The sequence below is a fragment of the Canis aureus genome, chromosome 3 (genome assembly GCF_053574225.1).
Source record: "Canis aureus isolate CA01 chromosome 3, VMU_Caureus_v.1.0, whole genome shotgun sequence".
Classification (NCBI taxonomy): domain Eukaryota; kingdom Metazoa; phylum Chordata; class Mammalia; order Carnivora; family Canidae; genus Canis; species Canis aureus.
The window spans coordinates 17,021,040-17,048,483 of NC_135613.1; the positions used below are offsets into that span (position 1 = coordinate 17,021,040).

The following is a 27,444-nucleotide window of genomic DNA, read 5'->3' on the forward strand; positions in this document are numbered from 1 at the left end:
GGATGTCGATCTATTATTACTGTGTCAGATACAGGGTGAAAAATTGTCACACGTTTTTTTTTTTTGCGTGTGTTTTTTTTTACAAAAGAAAATGTGCAAAAAGTAGGGGAACACAGGGGAGGTGGTTTTGTGAATGGCCTGGGAGCAGAGAAGTGGAAAAAGCAGCCCATGGAGGGTGTGGTTTAACTAACTTTGTGTTTTGCCACACGCTGCATTCATCTACAGCTATGTCTGATAAATGAACACGGTTTGACATCACTGATAAATATACTACTATCCAGGGCCCACCAGAAAGCCAGGGTGCTGGGGCCCGGCTAAAGCTTCTGCCCGTGGCATCTGCTTGGGGAGGGGGAGGCAAGTATATTTTTCTTCTCAGTAAAATTATCTGCCAGAGAAACAATGAAGTGTGAAAAAGTACTATTTAGAGTGTGCCTGTCTACATATGCTTCAAAGATGCGGTTACCTTCTGGGGAACTTCTCTTCTTATAAATGCACATACAGATCTCCTCCCAATTTCAGTGAGTTTTTCAAACTAATATCGCAGGTTGGAAACAATGGCACCTATTTAGTTTTGCACACGGTAAAGCCAGAAGCACCGGTGCACCTTCCTCCAGGCTGGCACCTAAGACCCTCAGACCAGAGGCGCAGTTAACAGCACGGAGGTTACACGTTTACTACCCTTCATCTCTACCACGATCATTTTTCTTAAAAAAAAAAAAAAAAAAAAAAAAAAAAGAGACTGAGCGGAGGAAGTCAGGGGCAGGGTGTTCTCCGAGGCTGCAAACAATAATAATAAGAATAAATTTTTAATGTACGCTTCCCACATAAATTTCATTTCGTGAATACACTGGTAAGGACACATGGCTGGGGCTTCCAAAATGTGGCGTTTCCCACTGATGGCTCCAACTTGCGAGTGGGCTTAGTTCTGTAATTGGAATGAAAGGAATTTTAACACTATTTAGACAAAGACTCAGATGCAGTGGAAGGGGAAAGCTAGATTTCCTTACACCGTTTATTGATTTATTTACTTATTTATTTATTTATTTTTAATTTAGAGACTTATTTCTACTAGGGACACTTAGGCAGAATTTAGGTTTTCTTTGTTAAACAACAACAACAACAACAACAACAAACAACCACACGTATTTGTGTTTGCCACTCATACTACATTTGAAAGTTTTTAGTAACGGTTGTATCTAAAGCTGCCTTTCACGAAGGAGTTAACCTTCTCTTAAAGCCAGCCACCCAAATCCCATTTTTGCTAGAGCCTCTCTGCTTTCTAATGTTTGGGGCCAAAGCCCACTCATTATAGTGAACTGCCTTGTAGAGAGAGTCCCATCAAAATGCTCAATTGTGGCACAACCGTGTTTCTCCCAAGTCCTGTTCCTCAGGTGACTTCAGCAAGTCCATCCTGAATGGCACTCTTATTTTGAGTGTTCGCCTATTATAAGCTTTCATCTGAGGCTGAGCTTTTTTGCAATAAACGATATCTCCATTTCTGCCCCTTCAGGGGGAATCTGCGTATCTCCTCCTTGGGAGCAGAGGGAAAAAAACCCCAAAACCTCAGAAGCAGAGAACAGCTAACTTTAAGCAAATGGAAGCACGTTTACTATTAAGACTTTTGTTAAGGAAATTAAGTGTGGAGTCAGGAGTTCTATCCAAACTGGCACATAAAGGAAGGTCAAAATACAGTGGGGATGCACTGTCTTCATGTTCTGTGAAAAAGGGGAAGGAAGACAGGATGATCAACTGGCCAGAACTCAGCAGCGCCAAGCACAACCTGTTTTCTTCAAAATAAGGCCCTCGTTCAGAGTTGCAATATTATCTTTAAAAAGAAAGAAAGAAAGAAAGAAACAAACAAACAAAAACACCCAAACCAAAATAAAACAAAAGTCATCGTGTTTGGCTATATTTTCAAAACAGTGTTGGCTTTGTCTAACATTCTTTTAGCATTCTAGGGGAAGTTGATTAGGAGTGCAAACTGCATGAATTTGTAACATTAGTTGCATGAATTTATGTCATTTTAAAATAGGTCAACGCTGTTAGTGAAGGTAGTTTGAGACTTTCCAAGTCATCTTTGAAGTTAGCCTCCTCCATACACAGCCTATTTGGGGGTAAATACTGATCAATCAAAGCACAGCTTTTATTCTATGAAGGCGTTACTTTTTGCTTATATTTCTGGAGTTAAGGTGATCTGAAATCATTGCCAGCTTGTCTTAATCGGAGAAGCCCTCTGCTAAACACACACACACACACACACACACACACACACACAGTGAAATACGATTTAATAACACAGTTTAAATCCAGATATGTACTTGGGGTTATGTAAGTAAGGGGTGGGTTTTTCTTTTTTCCTATTTAAGACAAATGACCTTCAAAGTTAAAAACAAACAAACAATTTGATTTGTCCAAAGTGTTGATGTTAAGTCGGGTCAGGCCTTGCTAACAAGAAAATCATGGTGCGTAAGGGAAGAAGGAAAAATAATCAATTTTAGCCAAAAGGCAAGAATTGTTTATCTTTACCATTAAATGCATATGTGCCCAAGCCACCTCTGTCATGCCTTCTTTGCCTGGCCCATTTCTCTCTAGATGGGCTTACTGCTGGACCAGAAGCTCAGGGCGGTGCTGAGAAGGCCCTACTACTCTCTGGTTGGGATTTTTGTTTGTTTGTTTTCACCAGAGGGCAATGATGTCTCAACTCACTTGAAAACCAAAAACTTTGGGGTTGGAGGAGGGGGGCCTGCATTCTGAGAGGTCATGATTGACGTTTATATTAAATATAGCTAATTATTCAAAGGGACTGGCCTCCCACCTCACAAAACAGCCTATGTTTCACCCTGAATTATTATTGCCTCCCTACGCTTCCATTAATCCTTCCTCTGGAGAAAAGGATGCATTTTACACTTCTAATGTGATTTTGGGTCCAGTTAAACTGTACACTAAGAAACTAAGCACAGAATCAAAAAAAAATGCAGTTTATTATTGTAGATTATTCTTTCTCTTGATATAACCAGAATTGAAAATGAAAGAAAAGCACATAGGAACATCACGCGTGGTTAGTTAGTAACTCAAGATATAAAACAATTTTGCACAGCAAAATATGTAAAAGAAAAGTAACTGACAAGATTTTTTTATATTTATTGTGGTAAGATTTACTTTTCATTTTTTTTTTTTTTAAAGACAGGATGTCAGTCCCTGAAAATAACATTTACTGATTATTGCCTTTAAAACTGTGGATTTTTTTTTTAAGTTACAGAAAATCCAGTTCTGCACCACAATACAACTGTAAAAAAATCTGCATCATCTTAAAACTGTGCAGTAATGCCATTTTTATAACTGCATAAATTTTATTAGCGTTCTAAACAGTTTTGCAAATTTTTTTTTTGTATTATATGCTTGCAGGTTATATCTTAGTGCAATTCAGTCCCAAATACTTTAAATTTGAAAAAAAAACATACATTTTGAATGTAAAATACCCCTACAGATATAAACAGGGGTGTTTCCCCTTTAATACTTTGGTTTTCAATACAGTCAGTGGTATAGCAAAGACTACACATACCCAACTTATATTTAAGTTGCAAGCACATGCTGTATAAGCTACTTTTTTTTAAACAGTCCCCTTGCAAACTCTACCCCCCTTAACATCACAACAGTAAACAATTTAGTGCATCAATCTTTTAAAAAATCTACAGCTAAACAGACCTAACTCTTTCAAATTTATCTATAACATTCCTTTATCTGTAGCATACATTTTAACTGGGCTAACAGATTATAAAAACTAGAATTAAATTATATACTAGAAACCCATAGCATTCCACATTTGACAATGACCAAAAGCCAAAAAAAAAAAATAATAATAAAAATAAAACAAACCAAAAATAATGGGGCAGATTTCATTTTTTTAAAAAATAAGTTTTAGACTGCTTTCCGCAACAGCACAATTTTAGTCCCCAAAATGGGGTGTCATTCTTATTAAAAAGAAAACATTAAGAGTTCTTTTAATGTTTGCCATGTTAAATTTTTAACCCATTCTGGCATCTTTGACAAGGAATGCCTTCAGTGCATTTACAATGGGAGGCTGAAGTTCTGAGTAACTCAAAGCAGTTTTGGAGCAGATGCAAACTTTCATGGGAAGAAGGCTCTAGGGTGGCACTTTTTTGTTCTGAACTCAAAAAAGTCATGAGGCAATAAAACAAAAGTATGAATGCCATGCCATAAGTCTTCGAACGTCCATTTCCAAGCCAAAAGGAAAAAAAAAAGAAAAAAAATAATTATACCATACATGTCCAGCATGCAGGCTTTTTTTTTATTAATATAATGTCTCTTTTCCATAAAGTCTTTGAAACAGTTATAGTTCATTGTTGCTAAGACAAAGTAGCAAGCATAATAATGCATGAGATGAGAATGAGTTTTTTAATGGCAGACTAAACTCTCAGATTTGGCATGATAAGGCCAAAACTCACAAGTCACACCCAGAAGGTTGATGCAGGCTTGATTGTGGCAGGTTCATGAGGATTTTTTTTTCTCTAGTTTAGCATAACAATGCTAAAAAAAAAAAACCCGGTGGAACTCAGCGCGCTGCAAGTCTATAACATTTCACATTTTTTTTTTTTCCTTTGCAAGCTCAATCTCACATGAAGAACTCAGGAGGAGGGGGAAAAAAAAAACCCTTAGCTTTTTTTTTTTTTTCTTTTCTTTTCTCTCTGAGGAGATGAGTGGAAAGGGTGTGAGGATGGAGGTTGGGAAAAAGGACAACACAGCAAGCTCCAAAAAGTAAAATTAAAAAAAAAAAATCCAAACAAAGTAAAACACACACGGAAAATGAACACCAGCTCATGAACTGAAGAAGAAGAAGAAAAGAGAGAGAGAGAGAGAGAGAGAAAACAACACTGTGAATGATGCAGGTTTCAAAGGTGAGCATGAAGAACTCTGCTGAGATGTCTGAACGTCGTGTGCGTGTGTGCGTGTGTGCGTGTGTGTGTGTGTGTGTAGGGGGGTGCATGAAAACAAGCTAGCAAGTTATGGAGAATTTCAGGTTGGCAATCCATGAGCCAGACATCCACTCCCTCCCCATTTAAAAACAGCCACCACCACCGCCAAGTGGGAGCAGGGCGTGTGTGTGTGTGTGTGTGTGTGTGCGTGTGCGTGCGCGCGTGCAGGGGCAGCGGGCGACCTCGGCGGGGGGGCGAGGTGGCGGCGAGCGCGGCTCTGGAACTAGCAAGCCCACAGCCGAGTCGGACCCCCGCGGAGCACGCAGGAAGGTGGCTAGCTGGGACCGCGGGTCAGACTCACATGAAAAACTCGGGAGAGGACGGGTTGTCGCTGCTGGAGCCGTTTTCTCGGAAGCCGCTGCTCACCAGCTTCTCGTACTTCTCCTTGTACGCGTCCCTCTCGCGCACCAGCCTGGAGATCTCCTGCTTGAGGTGGTCGACCTGCTGCAGCAGCTGGTTCTTCTCGGACTCCAGGACGTGTCTCTGCTGCACCCTCTTGAAGCGGCAGGACTGGGCATAGCCGCGGTTTTTCAGGGTCCGCCTCTTCTGCTTGAGCCGGATCACCTCCTCCTTGCTCACCCCGCGCAGCTGCCGGTTCAGCTCGCGCACCGACATGGTCACCAGCTGCTCGTCGGAGAAGCGGTCGTCGAAGTGCAGGCCGCCGGCCGCGTGGTGCGGGTGCAGGGCGCCCCCCGCCCCCGCCGCGCCCCCGCCGCCGCCGCCGCCGCCGCCGCCGCCGCCGCCGCCGCCGCCCCCGGAGCCGGCCGGGCCGCCGCCGCCGCCGCCGCCGCCTCCTCCGCCCGCGCCCCCGGCCGAGGAGGACGCGCTGCCCGCGGAGCCGGGCGCGCCGGCCGTCGGGTGGTGGTGGTGGCCGGCGGCGTGGTGGTGGTGGTGGTGGTGGTAGTGCGGGCCCGCGCCGCTCTGCGCGGCGGCCGCGGCGATCACGGCGGACACCACGGCGGCGGCGGGGCCCATCTCCTCGCCGCCGCCGCCCAGCGAGGCCCCGGCGCCGGCCCCGGCCCCGGCCCCGGCCCCGGCCGCCGACGCCAGCTGCTGCGCCCCGCGCGCGTAGCCATCGAAGCCGCCCTGGAGCGGGTGGCTGCTGCTGATGAGCGCCTCGACCGCGTCCTCGGGGCTGAAGCCCAGCGCCTCGGGGTTCAGCTGCTGCGGGTAGCCGGTCATCCAGTAGTAGTCTTCCAGGTGCGCCTTCTGCTCGCTGCCCGAGCCCGGGCTGGGCGCCGAGAAGCTGGGGGAAGGGGGCACCGAGCTGCACGGCGTGCTCATGGGGGTGGACGACAGCGAGCCCCCGGCGATGAGACGGCCGCACTGGCTGATGATGCGGTCGGTCTCCACCGGCTCCTTTTTCACTTCAAACTTCATCAGATCGAAGTCATTAACATATTCCATGGCCAGGGGACTGGTGGGCAGGTCGGAGTTGCTCATTGCCAGTTCCGATGCCATTCTCCTGCCGCCGCCGCCGCCGCCGCCGCCGCCGCCGCTCCGCCAGATGGGCTGCAGGAGAGGGGCCAGCGGGCTGTGCTGGGTGGCCAGCGGGTGAGCCAGCTTGCCGGGCTGGGGCGCTTCTAGCTCGCGCGGCGGTGGCTGGCCCGAGACCTCCGAGCGCGCACACACCCCCCGCCCTGCCCGCGCCCCCCGCGCCCGCCCTCCCTCCCCCCCGCTCACGCCAATGTGCTCGCTCGCTCGCTCGCTCGCCCCGGCCCCTCCTCGCCTGCTCGCCTCCGTGCGTGCCGAGCCGGCGGCTTCAGGCTCGGGAAGGTCCTCCGCGGGCTGCGGCGGCGGCGGCGGCGGCGGCGGCGGCGAAGCCGGAGGAGCCGGAGGAGCCCGGCCGGGTGCGCGGCGTCCCCCGCTCGCCGCTCCGCTGCGCGCTGTGCATAGGGAGGGCTCGCCTCGCCGGCCCGGGCTGCAGGCGGGGCGCGCGCGGCGGCCGCTCGGGGCTGGAGGCGCGGCGGGCGGCTGTCCGGCGGCGCGGGCCTTGGCACGGGGGAGTTAACACTTCATGCTTCTCGCCTTCTCTTCTGCCTGCTTTTTATTTTTTTTTTTCCTTTCCTCTCTCTCTGTCTTTCTCTCTCTCTCTCTCCCCCTCGCGCGCTCTCTCCGTGCAAAGTGCAAGACAGAGGTGCAGCCCGGCTGGAGGAAAAGGAGGGGGGAGTTTAGTTCTTTCTTGCCTTTTTTTTTTTTTTTTTTTTAAAAAAAGCAAAATAGCGAAGTCCCGGGGAAAAAGGCGAGGCAGAGAGCGAAAGGAGGGGGGGGAGGCCGAGCCGAAGAGCGGCCCGAGCCACAGCTCGAAGATGAAAAAAGATTTTAAAGCCTCTGATCCAAGCAAGAAGAGTTTAAAGCAATTGCTGAGTTTTATAGCACTTGTGACGTCAGGCCCAAATGGGAAATTGACTGGTACTCGGGGCCAATGGGAGGCGGCGAGAGCGGCCGCGATTAGCATAATAGATAGAAACAAGGAAACTTTTCGGGGCTGTCAATCAGGGCCCAATCAGCTGACTGTCAGCTGGGACGAGCGGCCTTAACCCTTCCCGCGCCGCAGCCTCCCGGGGAGGGAGCGCAGCCCCGGCGCAAAGTTTGCGGCGGGAGGGGAGGGAGGCGCGCGGCGGGGCCGCGGGGACCCGGGGGCCCCGGGAGGCCGGTGTGCTCCCCTCGGAGCGCGACGGAGGCCCGCCTTCGGGGCGCCGGCTTGGCCTCCGCTCGCTCTGCGGGGCTTGGCCCGCCCGGCTCCGCATCCCGGGCACCCCCATCCCCTGGACCGCGAACTGGCGGGGCCGCTCTCCCTGCTCGCCCCGCCTTAGGCACCCAGGAGTCTGCCCACGGGGACCTGCCTTCCCGGAGCGTAGCCGTGCGGGGAGCTCAAACTTAGCCCAAAGAGCGCAAACTCTTTGTCCCTCTCCCCGGGACCCGCGCGCCGGGGCGCAGGGCTGCGGGGCGGGGAGCTGCGGGGCCCGGCTGGGCGCAGGAGCCGCCTGGCGGGGCGGCGCTCAGGGGGCCCCGGGCCGGGTCGCGGTCCGCGCGGGGTGCCCAGGAAGCCCGTTTCATCGCCCGCTTTGAAGGAGGGGAAATAAGTTGTTCGGGGGCCGTGACGCGCGGAGACTGGCCGCCCGCTGGCGTCGCGTGCCCTCGGGGGGAGCGGGCGCGGGCGCGGGCGCGGGCGCGGGGGGACTCGGGGTGCCGGGAGCGGGGAGCTCGGCCCTGGCGCCGCCGACTCCCGCCCGAGGTCGGCCTGCACGGTCACGGTCCTGCTCACGTTACTCTCCCTTCCTGTCTTCTCGCGCCCCCCACTTCTCTCGCGCGCGCACACTCACACGCACACGCACACGCTCATGCACACTCTCGCTCACCCCCTCATGAAATCGGACCCTTGTTTATCAGGGTCCCGCGCGCCCTTTGCACTTTCACATTTCGCTTAATGATTTCAGACTTGGTGCAGAGATGTATGTGTTGGGGCGGGGGTGGGCAACACCCCATCCGTCGTCGGCTCCCCTCGAAGGGGTTAAGTCTTAAGCCGCGGTTTCTCGGACCAGCCCGGAAATCCACAGTGGGGGTGGGGTGGGGGTCTGCTTCTCCGCCCCCTCCCCCGCCGTTGCAGATGCTAATAACTATTCAGTTTTCTAGACCGATTCTTTTAAAACTTATGCAAAAAAAAAAAAAAAAGAAAAGAAAAGAAAAGAAAGAAAAGAAAAGAAAAGAAAAGAAAAGAAAAGAAAAGAAAAGAAAAGAAAAAGGAAAGAAAGAAACAGAAAAGAGAAAAGAAAGAACCAACAACTGTTTCTAAGATTTTAAAGCGATAGGCAAGTCGGAGAAACCGAGATTTATTTGGGGGAAAGCAAGCGTGCGCCAAGCCGACCCAACGTGTGGAAGACCAGCCCGCCTACTTGGATATTGAGACTGTTGATTCCTCCAATTAATGAAATGCATTTGGTGTTAATCATATTTATTTTACTTTATGGGAGGGGGAGACGCTAGGAGGGCGCACTAAAAAAAAAAAAAAAAAAAAAAAAAATCTGAAAAGCCTGCAAAAGAATCCGAGTGAAAACTATTGTTGGATTTTTACCTCAACAGCGCCACCTTTCGGCAAAGGTCAGTTGAAATTGATCCGTGTCCAGTTTTGTTGAAGTGAAAAAAGAAGCTGGTTTCTCAAGGTGGGAGGAGGACTGAGGCACGGAAAGTTTGCGGTGGGAGAGAACCCAACCTTGTAGGAAAGGGGCTAAGGACTGAGCTGGCGGCTGCGGGAATCCTCTTTCCCCCACTGCCCCCACTCCCCCCCGAGGTTCGACAAAGAGGCCACGAGACACAGAAGCCTTCGGAGTATGATTCTGCTGAGATCTTTTGCAAGTGAATCCCACGCGTAACAGGGCCCCAAACTCTTTAAAAGTGCCGGGATGGATTTTCAACGGGCTTTATGGCAATATCAATAGAATTAAAGTTACTTGTAATTCGGTGATAAATGAGATGTCTCTAGTAAGTATGATTAAGTGCAGTGCTATAAAGTTGTTTATCTGAAAAGTAATTCTCAGAAAACCTGACTTCTGACACTTAGTCATATATTAAGCCAGCTTCTTGAACATTGCACTTCAGAACTGCTCTCACCCACCCCACAGCATGCCTTACTATTTATAATGAGACCTTAGGTGTCACTCATTCGCTTCTTCCACCAGATTAGACTCGTGTTAATTCTCTGATGCTGGCAGCCTTCAGTTCCAGCAAACCCAGAATCCCTAATGAGAGACTCTCCAAAAGGTTTGTAGGCACACCATAACCCTAAAAGGCCGGTGCCATTGGCATTTTCCAGGAAGGCACTTTCTCCTTTTCATTATTGCTGCAGAGAAGCTGTTTATAAGGGTAGTTTTGGTTTTATGGGAGCACTTTGTAGGGTTGGAATGAAGTATGTCGATTGCCAGTTAGGAAGAAAGAGTGAAGATTATGTCAATATTTATGCAACCTAACAGAATTCCTTTGCTTTCCTCCTTTCAAACAGTATTTTACCTAGTAATGAGGCAAAGAGATTATAGTTTATGTATTCAAAGGAAAATCCACTGCTTAAATGACATAAACATATTAGGTCACTTAGCATTGTCCTCAGTGATTGTTTTCCAGCCCCCCCCCCTTCCTTTTTTATCATTAGCCACAGAAATCTGAAGTTTATATTTTTCATGTAAAATATGAATATAAGTGTATTTACGAAGAATTAATTCATTTTTTTGTTTGTAATAATTGGGTGTTGTGGGTTGTTTTTTTTTTTTTTTTAATCCTTTTGCATCACATTTTTTGTTAAAATCTGTAAGATAGGATCCCTGCCTCTCTTGAAAGTATTTTTGGCCAGGAACACTGCAACTGCTACATTTATAAATAAACAACATTTATAAACAAAGTTTGCTAATGATGAAGACCACGGGATACAGATTCATGGCCATGCACCTAATTGTTGCAATTACATATCATTTCTAGAAATTAAATGCCCATGTTTGGGCAGCTAAATGTATTATTATCTGCACATTTTTTTATGGTTTATTTTTGTACACTGCTGTCAAGCCATGGTATTTTTCTTTCTCTTACTGCAGAGTCTTTTACAGTCTCCCATTTTCTCTTGAAAAAAAAAAAAAGAGAGAAGACTAGAATTATTTTTTAGATGTGTAGCAGTAGTGCTCTTATAACTTAATTCTCATGTTTGTCCTTTTTCCTTTATTATTTAGTGATTCACAGGGGTGTCTAAACATTTACAGTCCTCTGTTAGCGGCGTTTCTTTTGTAACAATTGAGCTCTCTCATTTTAATTAGTACTATTCAGATTTTTGATTCTCTACAATTACAGCAAGGCCACATTTCTTTAGACTTCTTTGCGAACATTGTTTGTTTCACTTCTTCCAAGCCAGTCTAATCCAAATACAATGTGAACTGTGTTTTCTTACTGCTTAATATCCCCTTGCTATATATACTCTAGTAATCTCTGTAGAACAATATAGAGTAATTTAGAAACCATGCGTTTGTCATTATTGACCAATTCAAACCAGTAGTATTAAAGTTTCTGAAAGCAGTGAATATTTATAGAAGAATGTGGAGGGGGGAGGGTATGGGTCGAATCCTGTAAAAGATTGTGAAACCATAACATCAAAAACACAATTGTAGTTTCATGTCAGTACATACAGAAGAACTTCATGCAAAAAGGAAGAAAGGAAAAAAAAAAAAAAAACTTGTCCGTGTCCAAATTATAATGATCAAAAGCTAAAAATAATATATTTTTTCCTGATTGTGAGTTATAGCAACTCAGGTATATCATGTTAGAATCAGACATATATAATCTAAAAAGAACAAGATGCATCAAGTGTAGTGTCTGAACTCTTTGTTTATCCAGGAGCCGATTTTATGGTGCAGAACTAACCAGCGTCCACTAAATTTCACTATGAAAGCAACTAAATTGATTTGAGGAAAGAGTTGCTCAGAGTAACTGAATGATAAGACATATAGTGTTCTTAGGTCTAGTGTTAGATAAATCCTTTTCGCAGTCTTTAGTTAGCAGGGTAAGTAAATCACAAATCACTGTTAGCAGATTCATGGAAGAAAATTAATAGAATCAGACGAGATAATCTGATAAGGGCAAAATTGCTGAGGAAACAGTCTTGCCTCATATTGGAGAATGTGAAACAACAGTCTGATTACTAGGAGTCGTTATGAATAGGTGAATTATGTGCTAAATAATCATCAGAGTAATTCAGCATTTATTAATTCTTTTCTCTTTAAGCAATTCACAGTTGTAAGTTAAAGCCGCTCTCTCTTTGAAGACACATCTTTTATAATTTTTATTAGAGGTAATTTATTATTTGCATTACCTGTATTTACTTCATAATTGAACATTTTGCATTCAAATTTATGTAATGCATTATGCTTGAGAATATATTTCTGCCTGATTAGCATAAATAGTCACTTACCTCATGAATTACTAACAAAGTTTATCTTAAAATATAGGTTTTTTTATTAAGTGGAACACAAACATATGTACAATAAATTCTGATTTTCCGGTGCAGTTACAGAACAACTCATTTGGTTTCGGGGAAGCTAGACTGCAAGGGAGGGGAGTAATCATGAGCAGGAAGCAAAATCTAGACAAGTGAGATTCCTAGGTCTCTTTCCAGGGGTGTCAAGGAGAGGGGGGCATGTGCCTGCAGTGGGGCATTGGGGGAAGTGCCGGAGAGGGTGCTGGGCTCCCCACGTGCTGCCTTGCTTACTGGATGATCTGGATACGGGCTGTGGATCCCGAAAGCACCCACAACTCTGTCCTGCACACCTTGTGAAGAACCGTGGAGCCAGCGAAATCGCATTGACAGTTGGAGGTTTTGTTTATGTTTATTTTGTTTGTTTGTTTTGGTCTCCCTAGGGCTCTACCTCACATACACATCATTTACTAAAACCCCTGTTTGTTTTGCACGAGAGATGTGACAAATCCAGATGTTTTTTCAAGTGAGAATTCCTGGGAAGATCTCCCAAATTTTGCTCCCTTTCTTCACCCGAAAAAGACACCCAGGATGGCCTGGCAGACGGGAGGCATTTGATAGAGAGTTTCACGCATACGTGAACATTTGAATGAACGGGCTTCTTTTGGTTTTAGGCAGTAGACAGAGATACAGAATGACGAGAGGCCTCTTTCCCCACCCTGCCATTCCAAATCAACAGATTTCCATGGCTGCTGCTTCTTCTTTTTCTTTTTTTTCTCTTTCCTTTTTCAGGACATAATCATCTCCTTAGATCCCCCCCACCCCCCAATTAAGAGCTACATATGGTTCCCTCCTCCATTGTTATATACCTTTTGATCCTACTCACAGCTTTACCAATGAGGGAATATGTCTTGAAAACGTTCAATCCTTCAAAGATGTTTATTGTGCTGAAATGAGACCTGATTAAAAAAAAAAAAAAAGCAGGAATGAAAAAAGTCACCTGATCTTGGGACAGTGTTTATTCAGGCTTGTGTCTTATGTATGATAACTCAGGGGATAGGCTGTTGCTGGTGCTAGCTCTGGGAAGTTTTGGGGTGACTCGAAGTTCCTGTTCCAGAGGCATTTAGCAGCCACTCAACCTAGGAAATAGAAAGCTCTGGAAAACAGAGACCAAACTTAAATACTTGCGGGATTACCAAGAATACGGTGATGCTGATGATTTCTGAATTTGCGTGTTTCTGAATCTGTTTGGCTGGGGCCCGAGAAAAGGGATCCCTTGTGGCCCTGTTTTTATATTTTACTTCTTGATTGCATAATGGGTTATGCTGAGCTCTCTCCCATGCTGTTCTGTTCACTGGAAACACCAAACATGCCCCATGTCACCCTCATAGCATCATCCATCATGATAGCATTCCCGATCAGATGGAGTTGGGCTACCCCACCAACTAAAAATTAAATTCAAATTTACAGACTTTTTGCTAGTTTTTTTTTTTTTAAGTCATTTTATAACCATGATGCATGCTTTGGCTAGATATAAACATTTGAACAAGGCAGAAACAGGAAGCTACGAGACAAGAGAAATCACTAATTCCTGGTTCACCCCAAGCCCCGGATCCTGGCCTCAGGTCTTACCACCTCTAATAACTGGGGTTTAAGAGTGTGTTTTCATGGGATGGAATCGTAGCTCCTATACAGTTCTTCAACACGTGTTGCCTGCAACACAGTCACCTCAACAATGTCTACAAGCAGCTGGGGCACTCCTCCATTCTTTGGCAGAACTCACTTCATAGAATCGCAGACTGGGGAAGGCTGAGGGAAGTTTACAGATCTGACCTTAACACCCTCCTTCCAGCCAATGTATCATCAGAATCTGCTTTACAACATTCTGACACGTGAGTCAGCAGCATGCAGGACTGATTTACTAGGCATAGCAGACACTGTGCCTAGGGGGCCCATGAGACTATTAGGGGGCCTAGGAAAACATTTTAATTTTAAAATCAGAGGAAAAGAAATTAATATAATCTAGCATGAATTGTATCTGTCATTACACCAACAGAGTCACGAAATAAGGATTTTTTTTTTTTAATGGAAGAAAGGGTCTACAGGAACCAAAATGCCTAGCACCCATAAAAGTCCAAGTGTGGCCTCAACAGCATGCACTTGATCACCTCTAGTGACAGGGTGCTCACTGCCTCTCACTTTTACCCTGCGCCCTGTCCATCTATCTTTCCTCAGTTCTTGAGATTGTTAGGAAAGCTTTCGTCTGCTTGTGTAGTATGAAGCCATGTTCCCTTCTTCTATACGAGAGTCCTGATTTCATACAGTCAAAGGCTACGCATAATGAGTCCTTACATCCCTCGGTGGCCCCAGGGAGTAGAAGACGACCAATCTGCCACTCTCTCCCCGCCTTTTGCTTTTCACTGTAAACACAGTCAGTGCCTTCCTTTAGCATTTCCACGTATGCTTGATTTTCAAGTGCCCCTGCCTCCTGGCTGCTGACTCCAGATGGGCCCACCTGGTTGCTCCCCCCTCTGCAGGCGCAGGTCCTAGAACCAAACCCAGATCCCCAGGTGTGAGCTTCTCATCCCAGAGCAGGCACGGCCCTTGGTCTCTGCTCCTCACGCAGGCCGTAGTTTCAGGAGCCTCTCTGGCAGACACAGAACTCCGGTGACTCACTGTGTGGCCCCAGGGTCTTTTCTTCCCACATTTCCCCCAGCCTCTATTTGTGTGCTTACGTTTTTTGAACCCAAGCACAGAAACGTAGAGCAATCCTCACTGGGCTGCATCTCATTAGAGTCAGCCTGTTCCCCGCTTGTCTAAATCTCTTTGGATCTGGAATGTGCCATAGACTAGTTTTGATTTGCTTCCCAGCTTTGTGCCAGCTGCAAATGAAATTGATGTGCTTTTTATATGACTTAACCTCTCTGCAGCAGGTCCCTCCACCACAAAATGGCATATCGTCAGGGTGAGAGGCAGAAGTGTCTTCCACCATGTGAGGCCACAGAGGAGCTCCATCAATGGGCGTTGCTCTTCTGCATTTCCTATTAGCCCCCGTGCTGTGGATAGTGGCACTGGAAAGGACAAAGCCCCCAGGGTACCCCAGTAGAGACGACCCTTCCCAACCGCAATCATTATGCTAACTGATCTTAACAGATTAGTCAAGTCCCCTAGTGGACACTGTGAAGTGAAAGGGCCTATGACATTACTAACCACCCGGAAACTGCAAATCAAAACCAAAAATGAGATGTCACCTCACACCTGTCAGGATGGCTAGTATTACAAAGACAAAAGACAACAACGGTTGGCGAAGATGTGGCTCAAAGGCGCCCTTGTGCCCTCCCGGTGGAAATGGAAATTGGTACAGTCATTATGAAAAACAGGATGGAGGTTTTTCAAAAAATTAAAAATTGAATCACCCTATGAAATGTACCTGAAAACCCCACTTCTGGGTAAATATCCCAAGGAAATGAAATCAGTATCTTGAAGAGGTATCCGTGTTCCCACATCCACTGCAGCATTATTCCCACTAGCCAGCATATGGAACCAACCTAAGTGTCCATCCACAGGGAAATGGCTAAAGAAAATGTAATATATAGGTATAGATATTAATATAATGGAATATTATTCAGCCTTCACAGAGAAGGAAATCCTGCCATTTGTGACAGCATGGATGAACCTGGAGGGCAGTATGGTGAGTGAAATAAGCCAGACACAGAAAGACAAACACTGTGTGACCTCACTTATATGTAAAACCTAAAAAAGTCTCACTCATAGAAGCAGAGATTAGGACGGTGGTTGCCAGGGACTGGAGGTGGGGGAAAATGGGGAGATGTTGATCAAAAGGTACAAAGTTTCAGATATGCGGAATAAATGAGTTTTGGAGATCGACCGTATAATATAGTGACTATAGTTAACAATGCTGTATTGTCTATTATTTGCTAAGAGGGGAGATTTTAAGTGTTCTTAACACACACACACACACACACACACACTCAGAAAGCAACCATGATTACAATCACAGTAACCATTTCACAAATATATAAAATATACCAAAGTATGGCATTGTACACCTTAAATCTATATGATTTCTTTTTGGCAATTATACTCCAATAAAGCTTATAAAAACCTCTAACTGGCCTATTTGGTAATCTGGGGTGATTTTAAATGAAATCACTACATCTGGATGCCTACACACCCATCTTTTTAATCAATTCTAAAATAACTTTTTTTTTTTTTTTTTTTTTTTTTTTTTGTCATAGTGTAGGCAAAGCTCTCTGTCAAAGAGGACAGATTTACTTAGATAATTGTTTAATGTGTCACCTGCCCTGGTCTTGGTAAACCTCTGCCCTGTCAAAATAGATAGTAGTTGCCAAAAGTTGGGACCTCAGAGACTAATAAAAAATAGATGCAGCATAGAAAAACTAAGCAGAAGAATTCTGTGTATGTATGAGAGCTTTTTTGAGATCTGTTCTTTCCTCCCTGTTTTTTCTTTCTTTTCTTTTTTTTTTTTTTCTCTTTAGATCATCAACTTTCCTGCCATGTCCTGATGCCAGTTTTGTAAATCTTTTTTTTTTTTTAATTTTTATTTATTTACTTATGATAGTCACAGAGAGAGAGAGAGAGGCAGAGACACAGGCAGAGGGAGAAGCAGGCTCCATGCACCGGGAGCCCGACGTGGGACTTGATTCCGGGTCTCCAGGATCGCGCCCTGGGCCAAAGGCAGGCGCCAAACCGCTGCGCCACCCAGGGATCCCGTGATGCCAGTTTTGAAGCCGGGAGACCTCAAGGCGTTTTCTTGAACAGGAGAGTTCAGAATTTCTAGTGTCCACTTTTAAGCTGCAACCAGTTCCCTGTGGTCTCTCTTAAAAGGACCCAAATGTGCAGGCTTTTGCAGAATCTGTCCTTCCTGACTCCCATCTCATCCTCAAACCAGGGTAGGAGAGCAAGAGGGGCCCATGAGTTATTTATGGCCTGTTGTCTGGGGTCTCCATCCTTTCTGAGAGCTTAGTCCTGGCTGTTTCAGTAGACCCAGCCCAGGATCATCAGGACTCTAGAGTAATAGCAGGGACTCTTCAGGCCAGTGGCCCTGACTGGGGGCTTCAGGCGCTAGGAAGAGCTACTAATCAGGATGAGTCGAGTGATGTGGGTACTGGCAGGTTGGGGTGGGGGAAGGGAGGGTCAGCCTGGAGACAGCCTGCTGATTCACCCTCTGACCTCAGCCAAGTGCTTCACCGTCTTCCTCCAACTCATTCTTCAGGCTGCAAATGGACGGGGCTGTGTGAAGAGGTTAACAAAAATTCTGGATTGCATGGATGGAATATTCTCAGCCCTTTGAGGTTGAATATAGGGTCAGTAAACATGAGACACCCATACATACAGACAAAAGCTGACATGCTCGATTGTTGCAGAGCACTGATGGGTCATAATGACAAAGTCAGATTGTCTTTGGGGTTGACATGACCCCAGCCAGCATGGCAGGGTCAGAGTGGCAGGGCCAAACCCTCCTACATCTCCAGGCCAGGGGATGCTATGGTTTTAGGTTAATAATGTTTAAAGCCTTTGGTAGCAGAGCAGCGAGGGAGTAGAGCATGGATTTCTGAGCATTGCTGTGGAAGGAGACATACCCAGGAGATGCTATGCTTTGGCACAGGCCAACACAGGTGTGAATCCTGCTCCATCCCAGGTGTGAGACTTGAGCAAGTCGGTTGACCTGTTGGGCCTCATTCTCCTCTTGGGTCAAAGGTAGGGATAGTTTTGTGATCATGATGAGCTTGTACACCGAGTGCTTGGCACACGTCAAGGGCCCAAAGAACTCTCTGTCTGAAGCACCGAGGCCTGCGCTGACATTCTGCACACACTATTTCCATTTATGGGCCTAGTGCATGCCAGCGACTCAGGAACTGGTTCCCCCCTTCTGTCTCTTATGCTCTTGCCATAAAGCTGTAGTCTCCCCTGGCCTGTGTGTGGCTCCTCTTCCTTTCCCCCCTCTGCCGAGTCTTTACACAACTTTGTTCACCTGAATCTCCATCAGTCCCCATCTTCCCTGCCCTCTGTCCCATGTCTTGACTAGTTTTGACTCTTTGTCACATTTTGAGTTTCTCTTAAAAGTCTTGCTGTGCCTTTGCGCCCGCTAGCCTCTGGGGCAGGCTAGTGTCCAGTCCCCACACAGTGCCCTAGAGCCTTATGGTGCCACGTGAGCTTCCCTGCTGACCCCGGGAAAGCCTTGAAACTGGGATAGCACACTCATCTCTCTATCTCCTTTTCCTACGCACAGGAGGTGCTCAATAAATGTTTTTCAAATGAAAGTGACTAATGAACACTCAGATTCCTCCCCACATTTTAAAAAAGTTCTAATGCACACAGAATGTCCTGCCAAGTGTCCCAGAAAACAGGACTTTGAGGGGGGCAGGGTGGCTGGGTGCTGTGTTGCAACACGACACTCGCTGCTCAGGAACCCAATCGGCCCATCCCTCAATTACCAGGATGCTTATCTTGCTCACTAATTAGCCTGTGTCTTCCCAAGATGGAACTGGGTGGAAAGCATGGCTGACATTCATAGACCCTAGGACTGAAGTGGAAATCAGTAACTCTCACTGGCACGAAATTGTGGATGAATGGAAGGGTGGGATTAAGTACCCGGGTGTAAGCAAGGTGTGTCGTTGGTGTTCTAGTACTGCCTGCTGCTGCCGAAGACAGCCCTGGCCCAGCCTTGAGTCACAGCTGCCTCCCCAGAGCTCCAGGCACACGGACACTATTTTGTAATCTTCCAAGAAGAATGCCAGCCCTCCCCCATTTCCACATGCCCAAATCTTGCTCATTCTTCAAGGCACAGCTCTATGTGCAAAGTTGCACATGATGTTCTGAGTGTAGTGACTGGCATCTAATGAGCATTTGATAGAGACTCATCGAGAATATAATGCCACTGCCTCCAGAAGTGTCCTTCCTACAACCAGACCTCCAAGGTTATAGCTTGACCTCTCTTCTAGAACATTTTGTGGCTTTGGAGGGTAGCATGGTGTAGTAGTCAGACATAGTAGAGTTCAAGGTGGGGTTCTGCTACTTACTGTGTAATCTCTGAGAGGTTCTTTATGTACTCTTTGAGTCTCGGTGTATGGTGGAGTGCCAATTAGGAGTGCCAGTTGGAGTTGTAGGTGAAGAAGCTTTGACCTAAATTGGCTTCAATGGAAAGGAAACTAACTGGCTTGCATGACCAACAGGTGTAGGTAAAGCACTGGGTGCAGGCCTGGCTGGAGGCCAGAGTCATGTGATGTCACTAGAACCAGCTTTCATCTACCTGTTGTCCCGGCATCCTACTATATAGACTCCAGACCAGGACTCCCCATGAAAGCATGATGATTGTAGCAGGTCCGACTCTAAATCCCTCCAGGGCAGGTCCAATGGGGGTCCCTGTCAGCCCCCAGTAGGAGATAACAAAGTCAAGGTTTGGATCCCATTGGTCTGGGCCATTTGGTTATCCACCCACTCCTGAACCAATGCCTGTAGCAAAGGATGAAATATGGTGGTTGACTCAGACTCAGACATGGGGTGGGCAGGGAGCTAGGGAATTCTCTGAGCCTTTCTGAATGTGATGGAGGAGCTGTCCCCCATGGCAATACCATGGAGCCTGCCATCAAATAATGACATTACTAATAGCCAACACATACTTACTACTCAGTTTTAACTCACTGCATCATCACAACAGCCTCTAAGATATGTGCCGCTCTTACTTCCATTTGACTGAGAAGCAAGTTAAGGGAGCTTTTCCAAGGTGAGTGTACAAGGATTCACACACCTAGGCATGCCTGCAAAGTTCACACTCCTGATCCTTTCCCTTTATTATCTCTCGTGAGAGGGAGACAGACAAGAAAAAAAACTACACAAAGAAAGATACTCTGTTGAAATATAGTATAGTGTAGTATCATATAGTATGGTATTATATAATATGGAATAATATTGCATATCATCATATCATATCATACCACTTCATGTCATATCATGGTAGGTGCTGCTAAACAGTCCATTATTGCGTCCATCCTGAGACTATCCATCACCAGTATGGAACCTTGGAGGTGTTGGATGAGTGTTGACCAGGTGACCAAATGAATTATTTCCTGTGTACAGTGTGAATCCTTTGATCTAAGAACACTGTTTTTGCCATGGCAACATTGTTACTACATTCCTAGGTTTTTCTTGGTCACAGAAGAAGGACAAGTGATTAAAAAGAAGAAACTCAAGGAAGGATCAGGCAAGTTAAAATTTCTAGACCTATGGCTCTCTGGCTCCCAATGGTGGTGAGTGTTTAAAGACATCAGGTTGAACACGTGTTCCCTAAGACTTAGGGGGCCCTTTAAGAAGAAAGATCCAAGGAATTCTGTCTTAAGAGAGGTGGAAAAGGAGTTAAGTGGCAAATGTAAATGATACAGAGCTTTGTTTGGCGTTTTATTCCCCCCACCCTTTTAAAATAATGCCTTTGACATTTTTGAAATTTCCAGAACTATCTTTAAATTGGCATTTGCTACACACAAATAAGCACTGGTCTGTTTGCAGGGTTTTGCTTTTGAGTGTTAAAGTGCACAAGGTAGGCTTCAAAGTGAAGATTTTGAGTTTTATTTAATGATGAAGCAGATCCCCTTGCCTGACCTTCTGGAAGCATAGATATTGAGGCAAATAAATAACCATGGGTTTCCTCACTTCACTCTTAACTCCCACCTTGGAGCCCAGGATTATGTGAAGCATTTAACCAAAACATAAAAGCAATTATAAAAATGCCCCTGATGGGCAGCCCCAGTGGCCCAGCGGTTTAGCGCCGCCTGCAGCCAGGGGTGTGATCCTGGAGACCCCTGGAGATCCCACGTCGGGCTCCCTGCATGGAGCCTGCTTCTCCCTCTGCCTGTGTCTCTGCCTCTCTCTCTCTCTGTCTCTATGAATAAATAAATAAAATCTTTAAAAAAATGCCCCTGAAATTGCATTCATATCTACAATCAGAATTATTAATATCTTGCCTCCCTGCACCAACCTGGTGTCATTTGATTTCAGTTCCTTGAGGTGACTAAGAGTCTAGTCATCAATATAACACCCACCAACTGTATTGTAATTTACTGTCAGAAAGTTCTGTTTCCAGAAACTCCCAGAGATAAATGCAGCTGCAATGCCAGTCCTTCTTGGCTATTGCACAAATCCGTGCATTTTCTTTGTGCTGGAATCACTTCCCAAACTTGAGCACTAATAAGAGATTGCTGTCTATTTTCTATGTCACAGGGAAAAAAAAAGCTGGTTGAAAGTTATATGATGGAAGAGTTAGATTTCTAAAATCTGGCACTCTATTGCTCACATTTCTACTCTTCCAACAACATTAGCATGATTTGCTAGTAATGGAATGATGATGATGATGAGGGCAGAATAACAATAACAGCTAGTACGACTACCACTTCACAGGAAATACAGGGGATAGAAAAAGGATGCATGCTGCAAAATGAAGCATGAACACCAGACTTTTTAGAGGAGTCTTAATTTGGTTCCTTTTGCACCATCTTTCTATGAATATGGGGCCTCTGAAGTTAATGCATCTGAAAATTATAGACTCATCACCGTCACCAGTTTTTCTTCTAGGAGGCCATGTCTGAATGGGTTCCCATACGTAGCTGGTGGTGATCTAGGCCATGGGGACCAGTCAGGCCTGATGGGAAGACTAACTTGGGCAAGGAACTGGGGGTACTCATCAAAAATCTTCGCATTTCTTTGCTTTAGACTATCTCATGGTAGACTGGAAGAAGGAGAGTTTTCTTTCATTGGCCTCCAGCTCCACTCTTGGGTGTTACCCTACTAAGGGTAGAATTTTCAGAGAATGTCCTGGCGTAGTAGAGGTCCTCAATTTACCCCAAGTATCTAGACACTGATGAATAAACAAATATCAAAGTAGGTCAATGACTTTGAGTTCCCTCAAAGCCTGAGTCTTAAAGGGCAGTGACCAGTTGATTCATTACTGAGATCACTAAGTGTCAGGTCTGCACTTACTGAGAACTTATTGTATGTCAGGCTTTGTGCTAGTTGGGTGGATAAAATAATAATAAAAAAAAATCCAGTTACTCATCCATGTGTCATCCTATATGCCCATCCATCCATCTGTGTATCCATCCATCCATCCATCCATCCATCCATCCATCATCTTTGTATACAGAGTCCATCATTTTTAGTAGTCCAGGGGACATGTGAAAGGATATTTGAGACAAAAGTAGCTTTTTGAACTTCTTTGCAATACCTTCCGGGCACAAACATATCTTTGTCAATTAGACATCACAAGAACACCAACCTCTTAGAATATGTGTGGAACAGCTTACTGGTGACAAAAAACAATCTATGCTATTTTCCTACTGCTTTAAGTGAGGGACAAACTTGAGTAGCTGAACAGAAAGGTAAACTCTTGTTGTGGATATGCCCCCCCACCACCACTACAATACAAGCACTTAATATATTTTGTGGTTTTGTTACCCAGAAGTGAAAATCTCATGGAGGATTATTTTTTTCCTCACTGGTATCTATTCGGATCTCTAGGGGAATCTACTACATATGGAATGAACTGTGATTATTCAATTTCAGCTGAGGGAGAATAAAATTCCTATTGTCATTGTCACCAGGCTTTCACTAATGGTGATGGAACGCCTCACAGATAGAACCCCATGTCATTAGGCTCATTCTTACTGGTCTCCCTGTTGTCCTGTGAGAACCACCCAATCTGAATGGAATTGGATATCCTCTGGAAGGTTTAAAGGTGTGTCTAGAGGAACCCGGTTTGGGGACCAATATGCTTTCCCGGGAACAGTGGAATGTGCCGTATAATGAATGCTCCCATCATTCCACACTGTGCTGGTCTCCTCCAGCTACTAGAAATAAAAATCTAACTGGCTGGCCATCTAATGCCTTCACATACAGTGCTATGTTCTCATGGCAAGTACCCTGATTGCAAAACTCTGGTCTATGTAGATTTTGCCCAAATTTTTATATTTTATAATAAGAAGTGGGGGAGAGAAAAGATATTTCTGAAGCAATGAAAGTGCAGGAAGAGAGATACAAGGAAAAATACAGTGGGGGCTTCCAACCGGGCTCATGTTGGCTGGTGTCTTATAGGAACAGAAAGCAGAGATGCCACAGCGAGTGTGAGGAAGCGACAGACGGGGTCAGGGTGCTGCGCTATGCTTTCAAGTTCACCGGTATGAAGTTCTTGTAGCCATATACCCTTACATCACTTAACGAATAATTGCTGACAGCATGTTCAGAGATAGGGTTTTTCTGACTGTTGCAAGGGGTAGGTACTTAACACCTTATCTTAGCAAACGGTTCAGAACAGGATGTTCATGGGGCTTGAGGGGGCTCTTCTGGCTCTCTAGGCTTCTGTTTCTCCTGCCGTCCTGGACATTCTACAATTCTATGCCTGTATCCATATTATTCCAAGCTATATCCATCGCAGAGCATGTGGCAGTGGCCGGCACAGTTCTTGGTACCTGGCAGCCAAAAGCGACACTTGATTTTCTTCTACGTTCCACCCTGGGTGTCAATATACCTGCTGGAGTATCATCTCTGTTACAGAAACATTTAGATTCGGTGAAATCATCCACCAACACGTATTTTATTATTATAGCTAATGGGCTCTTTTGTACCAGGGCTCTGAAATTTAAGAGGGTGAAGAAGAGTGTCGCCCAAGCCACGATGGCAGGATCTCAGCTCCCCTGACTTCTGCTTATGCTCTCTCTCTTAGGGGATGTCTCCTCTTGTCCTTATCCTGGCTCAAATGTGGTTTCCTTGGACCCCAACTGGGCTCCCCAAGTCTCTGGGGGGCTCCATGACTGCCAAGATCTGTGACCAGTGTGGAATCTGCACTCAGCCGAGAGACACAGCTACCGCTATTATTCTTCATCATCAGCTTGCTGAGAGGATTCATAGAAATGTGTGACTTGGCTTGTCTTGCTTCTGAGAACCGAGGTTAAGGCTTGTTCCTTGGAGGAAGTCCTGTGGCTCAGAAAGAGACAGAAAGAAGATCATGCACCAAAGTGACCTTTTCCCCCAGCTGCTGTGCAGCGCAAAGCTGATGAGCCAGGTTCTAACTGGGTGGAAGTCTGGGGGTAACGGGAAGGGTCACTCTGAAGACGACGCAACTTCCCCTGGTTAGCCTGTCGCCAGGTTCCTGGGTTGGGCTTGGTCCGCCTTCTGTGCCAAGCTGTTTTTCTTGGATGCGGTGGCTTGGCAACTCCACTGGGTCTGGAAGCCAGCAACCAGGAGGTCGGGAGGGGCCCCGGGGATGTGGGGGGACCCAGCCCAGCTCGGCCTTGCTGCACCCTACCCAGCTGAAATCACAGACCCACTGTGGTCCGCTGGGTCGGGCCAGGGCGGAGCACCTGCGAAGGGAGGCCGCAGGTGAGGGCGGGGGTGCGGGGGTGCAGGGCCCAGAGCCCCCTGCAATGCGAATGTGTGCGGTGAGCACCCTCCCCCGGGGCCCGGGAGGACTGGGCGCTGCCCCCCGATGGGAAGCCAGGGTCGGCCCAGGGGGCTGAGGGAGGGCGCGGAACCATCCCAACCACTTGGCTCTGGGAAGATCGGACTTGCCATCCAACCCAAGGCTTGTGAAATCCTGGGACAAGGACCCCAGGGCCTCGGCCTCTGGTGCAGCCTTTAGATGGTGTCTGAAGAGAAGAAAAGGAGACCTATCCAGGTCACTCGTTGCCTTTGTGACGCTCCCAGCGCCTGGCTTCTCGGATGCCCCATGAAAAGGCCACTTGTGGCTCCACGATGCACCCCCTTCTCCTAAGGAACTGATGTCCCCTGTACTTGGGCCACTTTCACAGTTTGTCATTGACTCTATCTTTTCCATTGGCTCATGAGCTTTTGGAGGGCAGGGATGGATCTCGTTTTCACATCTCCAAATGCCTATGGTAGCAAATGCCCTGCCGCATGAATAGAGGGATGGAGGAAGGAAAAGTCAGTGACCACGGAAATTAGATGTTGCTGTGAGGAGGAGTGGGTTTCTTGGGTGGCCCCTCAGGCTGGAGGGAATTTCCGTGTCTCAGGACCCAATGAGGACACTTGGCTTCTACTTTGGCCTTGAACGGGCCTGTGAGGTCTTGAAGCATGTTTATTATTTGTCAGTATAGTTAAAACCAGCTTCAGATGCACCCTTGCCACAAAATGACACGAAAGCTCGGTATCTAATGTTAATGAATTATGTGTCCCTGGGTCTTTTTTTTTTTTCTATCTTCTTTTCTCATCAGCACAAAAAGAACATTCTTTTTGCTTTTGACTTTACCAGAAATCATACTTATATGTGTGCAAAAACGCTAAGATAAGTTTCTAAGTAAAGGAAGCACCATGATTCTCTCTCTGTACATTGACTGGCTGGGGACTGCATTAAAACATACCACATCCTCTCCATGCAAAACCTGCTGCATTTTCAATGTTCTCTTGGCCAGAGCCTACACCCCCAGCATCCAGGGGGTCCAAGGTCAAAGTCTTCTGGCAATGAAGAGTGAAAATGTTGTCCAAAGAAAAAAAAAGTGTTTTTTTTTTTAATTTCTCTAAAAAAGTCAGCTCTACCTTCCTCAAAGAATTTTGCCCCACTGACACTTCAATGAGAAGAAAGAGGTAGATTTTGAGAAATGATCCCGTGATTATTGAATGTGGCACCAGGAAGGTCAAGGGCAGCAACAGCAACTGAGAAATCTTTCTCTTTCTCTCTCCCACATGCAGTCAGTCTCTAGGTCTGGGGATCACATGGGCCTCTAGCCCCACCAACCCTCCGTGTGCATTCACCACTTTTTAAAAAACAGCTTTATTGAGGAGAAATCCTCAGTTTTCAGGAGATACCAAATTCAATCATGGGAAGTGGACAGTTTTCTTAAAATATCTTCACAGGGCTGTGCAAGTATCACCACTGTCTAATCTAGAGCATTTGTATCACCTTCTCAAAACACCCAGACCCATCGCCACTCATTCTCTGCCTCCCCTTCTCCTCAAGCCCGACAACCATCAGTCTCCTCTCTCTCTGTACAGATTTGCCAGTTCTGGACATTCATACAAATGAAATTATACAAAACGTGGTCCTTTGTGTCTGGCTTCCTTCACTTGGCATCATGTCTTCAAAGTTCATCCACAGTGTAGCCTGTGTCAGTATTTCATTCCTTTTCATGGCTGTGCTATAGTCTATCGTGTGAATGCACCACACTTGGTTTCTCCATTCACCCACTGATGGACATCTGGGTTGTTTCCACCTTTGTTCCTTATGAATGCTATGAACAGACATATGTTTCCATGTCTCTTGGGCATATACACCTAAGAATGGAATCGCTGGATTATCTGATCCTGCAGTGTTTAATTGTTTGAGAAATTGGCAGGCTATTTTTTTCTATCTTCTTTTCCCAGGAGCACACAATGGCCCCCGGTTTTCTCCTTGCTCCTTAGTGTTTTCCCCTCCCTCTGGTCAGGTCTCCCCAACCACAGCAGCAGGGAGCAAAGTCTCACATCCAATGGGCACCCTTAGAGCCTGCATAGTGAATAAGAAGGACAAGATGTTGTCTAGTAAGGGATCATGTTACTCACTACTTGAAGAGTTCATTATACCTAGAATAAAAGCATAGCCCCTTAAGGTCTAGAACGTCCAGAAGGGTTTTTTTTCTCCCTGGACAATGGCTCTTTCCTGATTGAGTCTTTGCACCTTCCATTTATTTTGTGTCCTCTGCTTTAATTAGAACACATCACTCTTCATGAAGCTGGCCAAATGAATTCAGTATTTTCAATATATTGCTCAAAGCCACACAGCTGGTGGCATGGTCCCCACCAGATTCTCATATCAAAGACTTTGTTTTCAATCCCTCCTTCTAGAGGATCTCCTAATATATTAGCCTGTAGGGCAGAGCTTCTTCTATCTCTGTATCAGGGTTTCTCTGCCTCACCACCATTGACATGTGGAGTTGATACTTCTTTCTGGTAGAGGCTACCCTGTGAGCTGAGGGTTGTTTATGGATCCCTGGCCTCCATCAACTGAATGCCAGTAGCAACCCCAACTTCCTCAGTTGTGGCAACCAAAATTATCTCTAGACATGATTATAGTCCCTTGGTGGGGAGAGCAAAATGGCCCATTTGAGAACCACTGCCCTATAGCTACTGTCTTCTTCACTGAATAGGGGTTAATAAGGCAAAAAGTGAGACTATGAATTTAGAAGACATTTTAACAATAAAATTGGAATCCAATAGAGTCTGTGATAGATCTGCAGTTAATTAAAACATTTGCTTTACTAGAGTCTCTATTATTCCAAAAATTTAGTCCATACAAATTGAATGGAATCCCCAACCACTCTGGGTCAGGCAGGTGGTATGACCTTGCCACATAAGAAGCCATCTCCTCAAGGTATTTTTCTGGGCTGCTTGGCTGATCCTTCCCAAAGATCAGAACTTAAGAGTAGTCATGGTAATGGGAAGGGAAGATGGACGATCAGAGAAGGAGACCCTCTGACAAGA

The 27,444-nt window shown here is 46.0% G+C and overlaps 1 protein-coding gene and 2 long non-coding RNA genes across 16 annotated transcripts in view; 1 reads left to right on the forward strand and 2 right to left on the reverse strand.

Moving 5' to 3' along the window:
• LOC144310200 (uncharacterized) overlaps positions 1 to 27,444 on the reverse strand; it is an 807,232-nt gene that overhangs the window by 10,930 nt on the left and 768,858 nt on the right. The gene's annotated exons all lie outside the window — the stretch shown is intronic.
• On the reverse strand, positions 791 to 7,361 carry MAF (MAF bZIP transcription factor). The gene is made up of 2 exons (XM_077890927.1): positions 5,296 to 7,361; positions 791 to 925 (listed from the first exon to the last, which is right to left on the reverse strand). Exons 1-2 carry the CDS (start codon positions 6,453 to 6,455, stop codon positions 832 to 834), a joined length of 1,254 nt encoding a protein of 417 aa, XP_077747053.1. The 5' UTR covers positions 6,456 to 7,361; the 3' UTR covers positions 791 to 831.
• Positions 6,817 to 26,027, forward strand: LOC144310204 (uncharacterized). Its single transcript, XR_013375902.1, has 2 exons — positions 6,817 to 9,755; positions 23,696 to 26,027. It is a non-coding gene; the product is annotated as an uncharacterized LOC144310204 (long non-coding RNA).

Bases quoted from the DNA above. Each gene is read 5' to 3' on its own strand.
- MAF (XM_077890927.1), bottom strand. From the start codon at position 6,455: ATGGCATCGGAACTGGCAATGAGCAACTCCGACCTGCCCACCAGTCCC. The intron at 926-5,295 runs GTGAGTCTGACC...TTCCAATTACAG, and splicing joins TCCTCTCCCGAGTTTTTCAT to AACTAAGCCCACTCGCAAGT.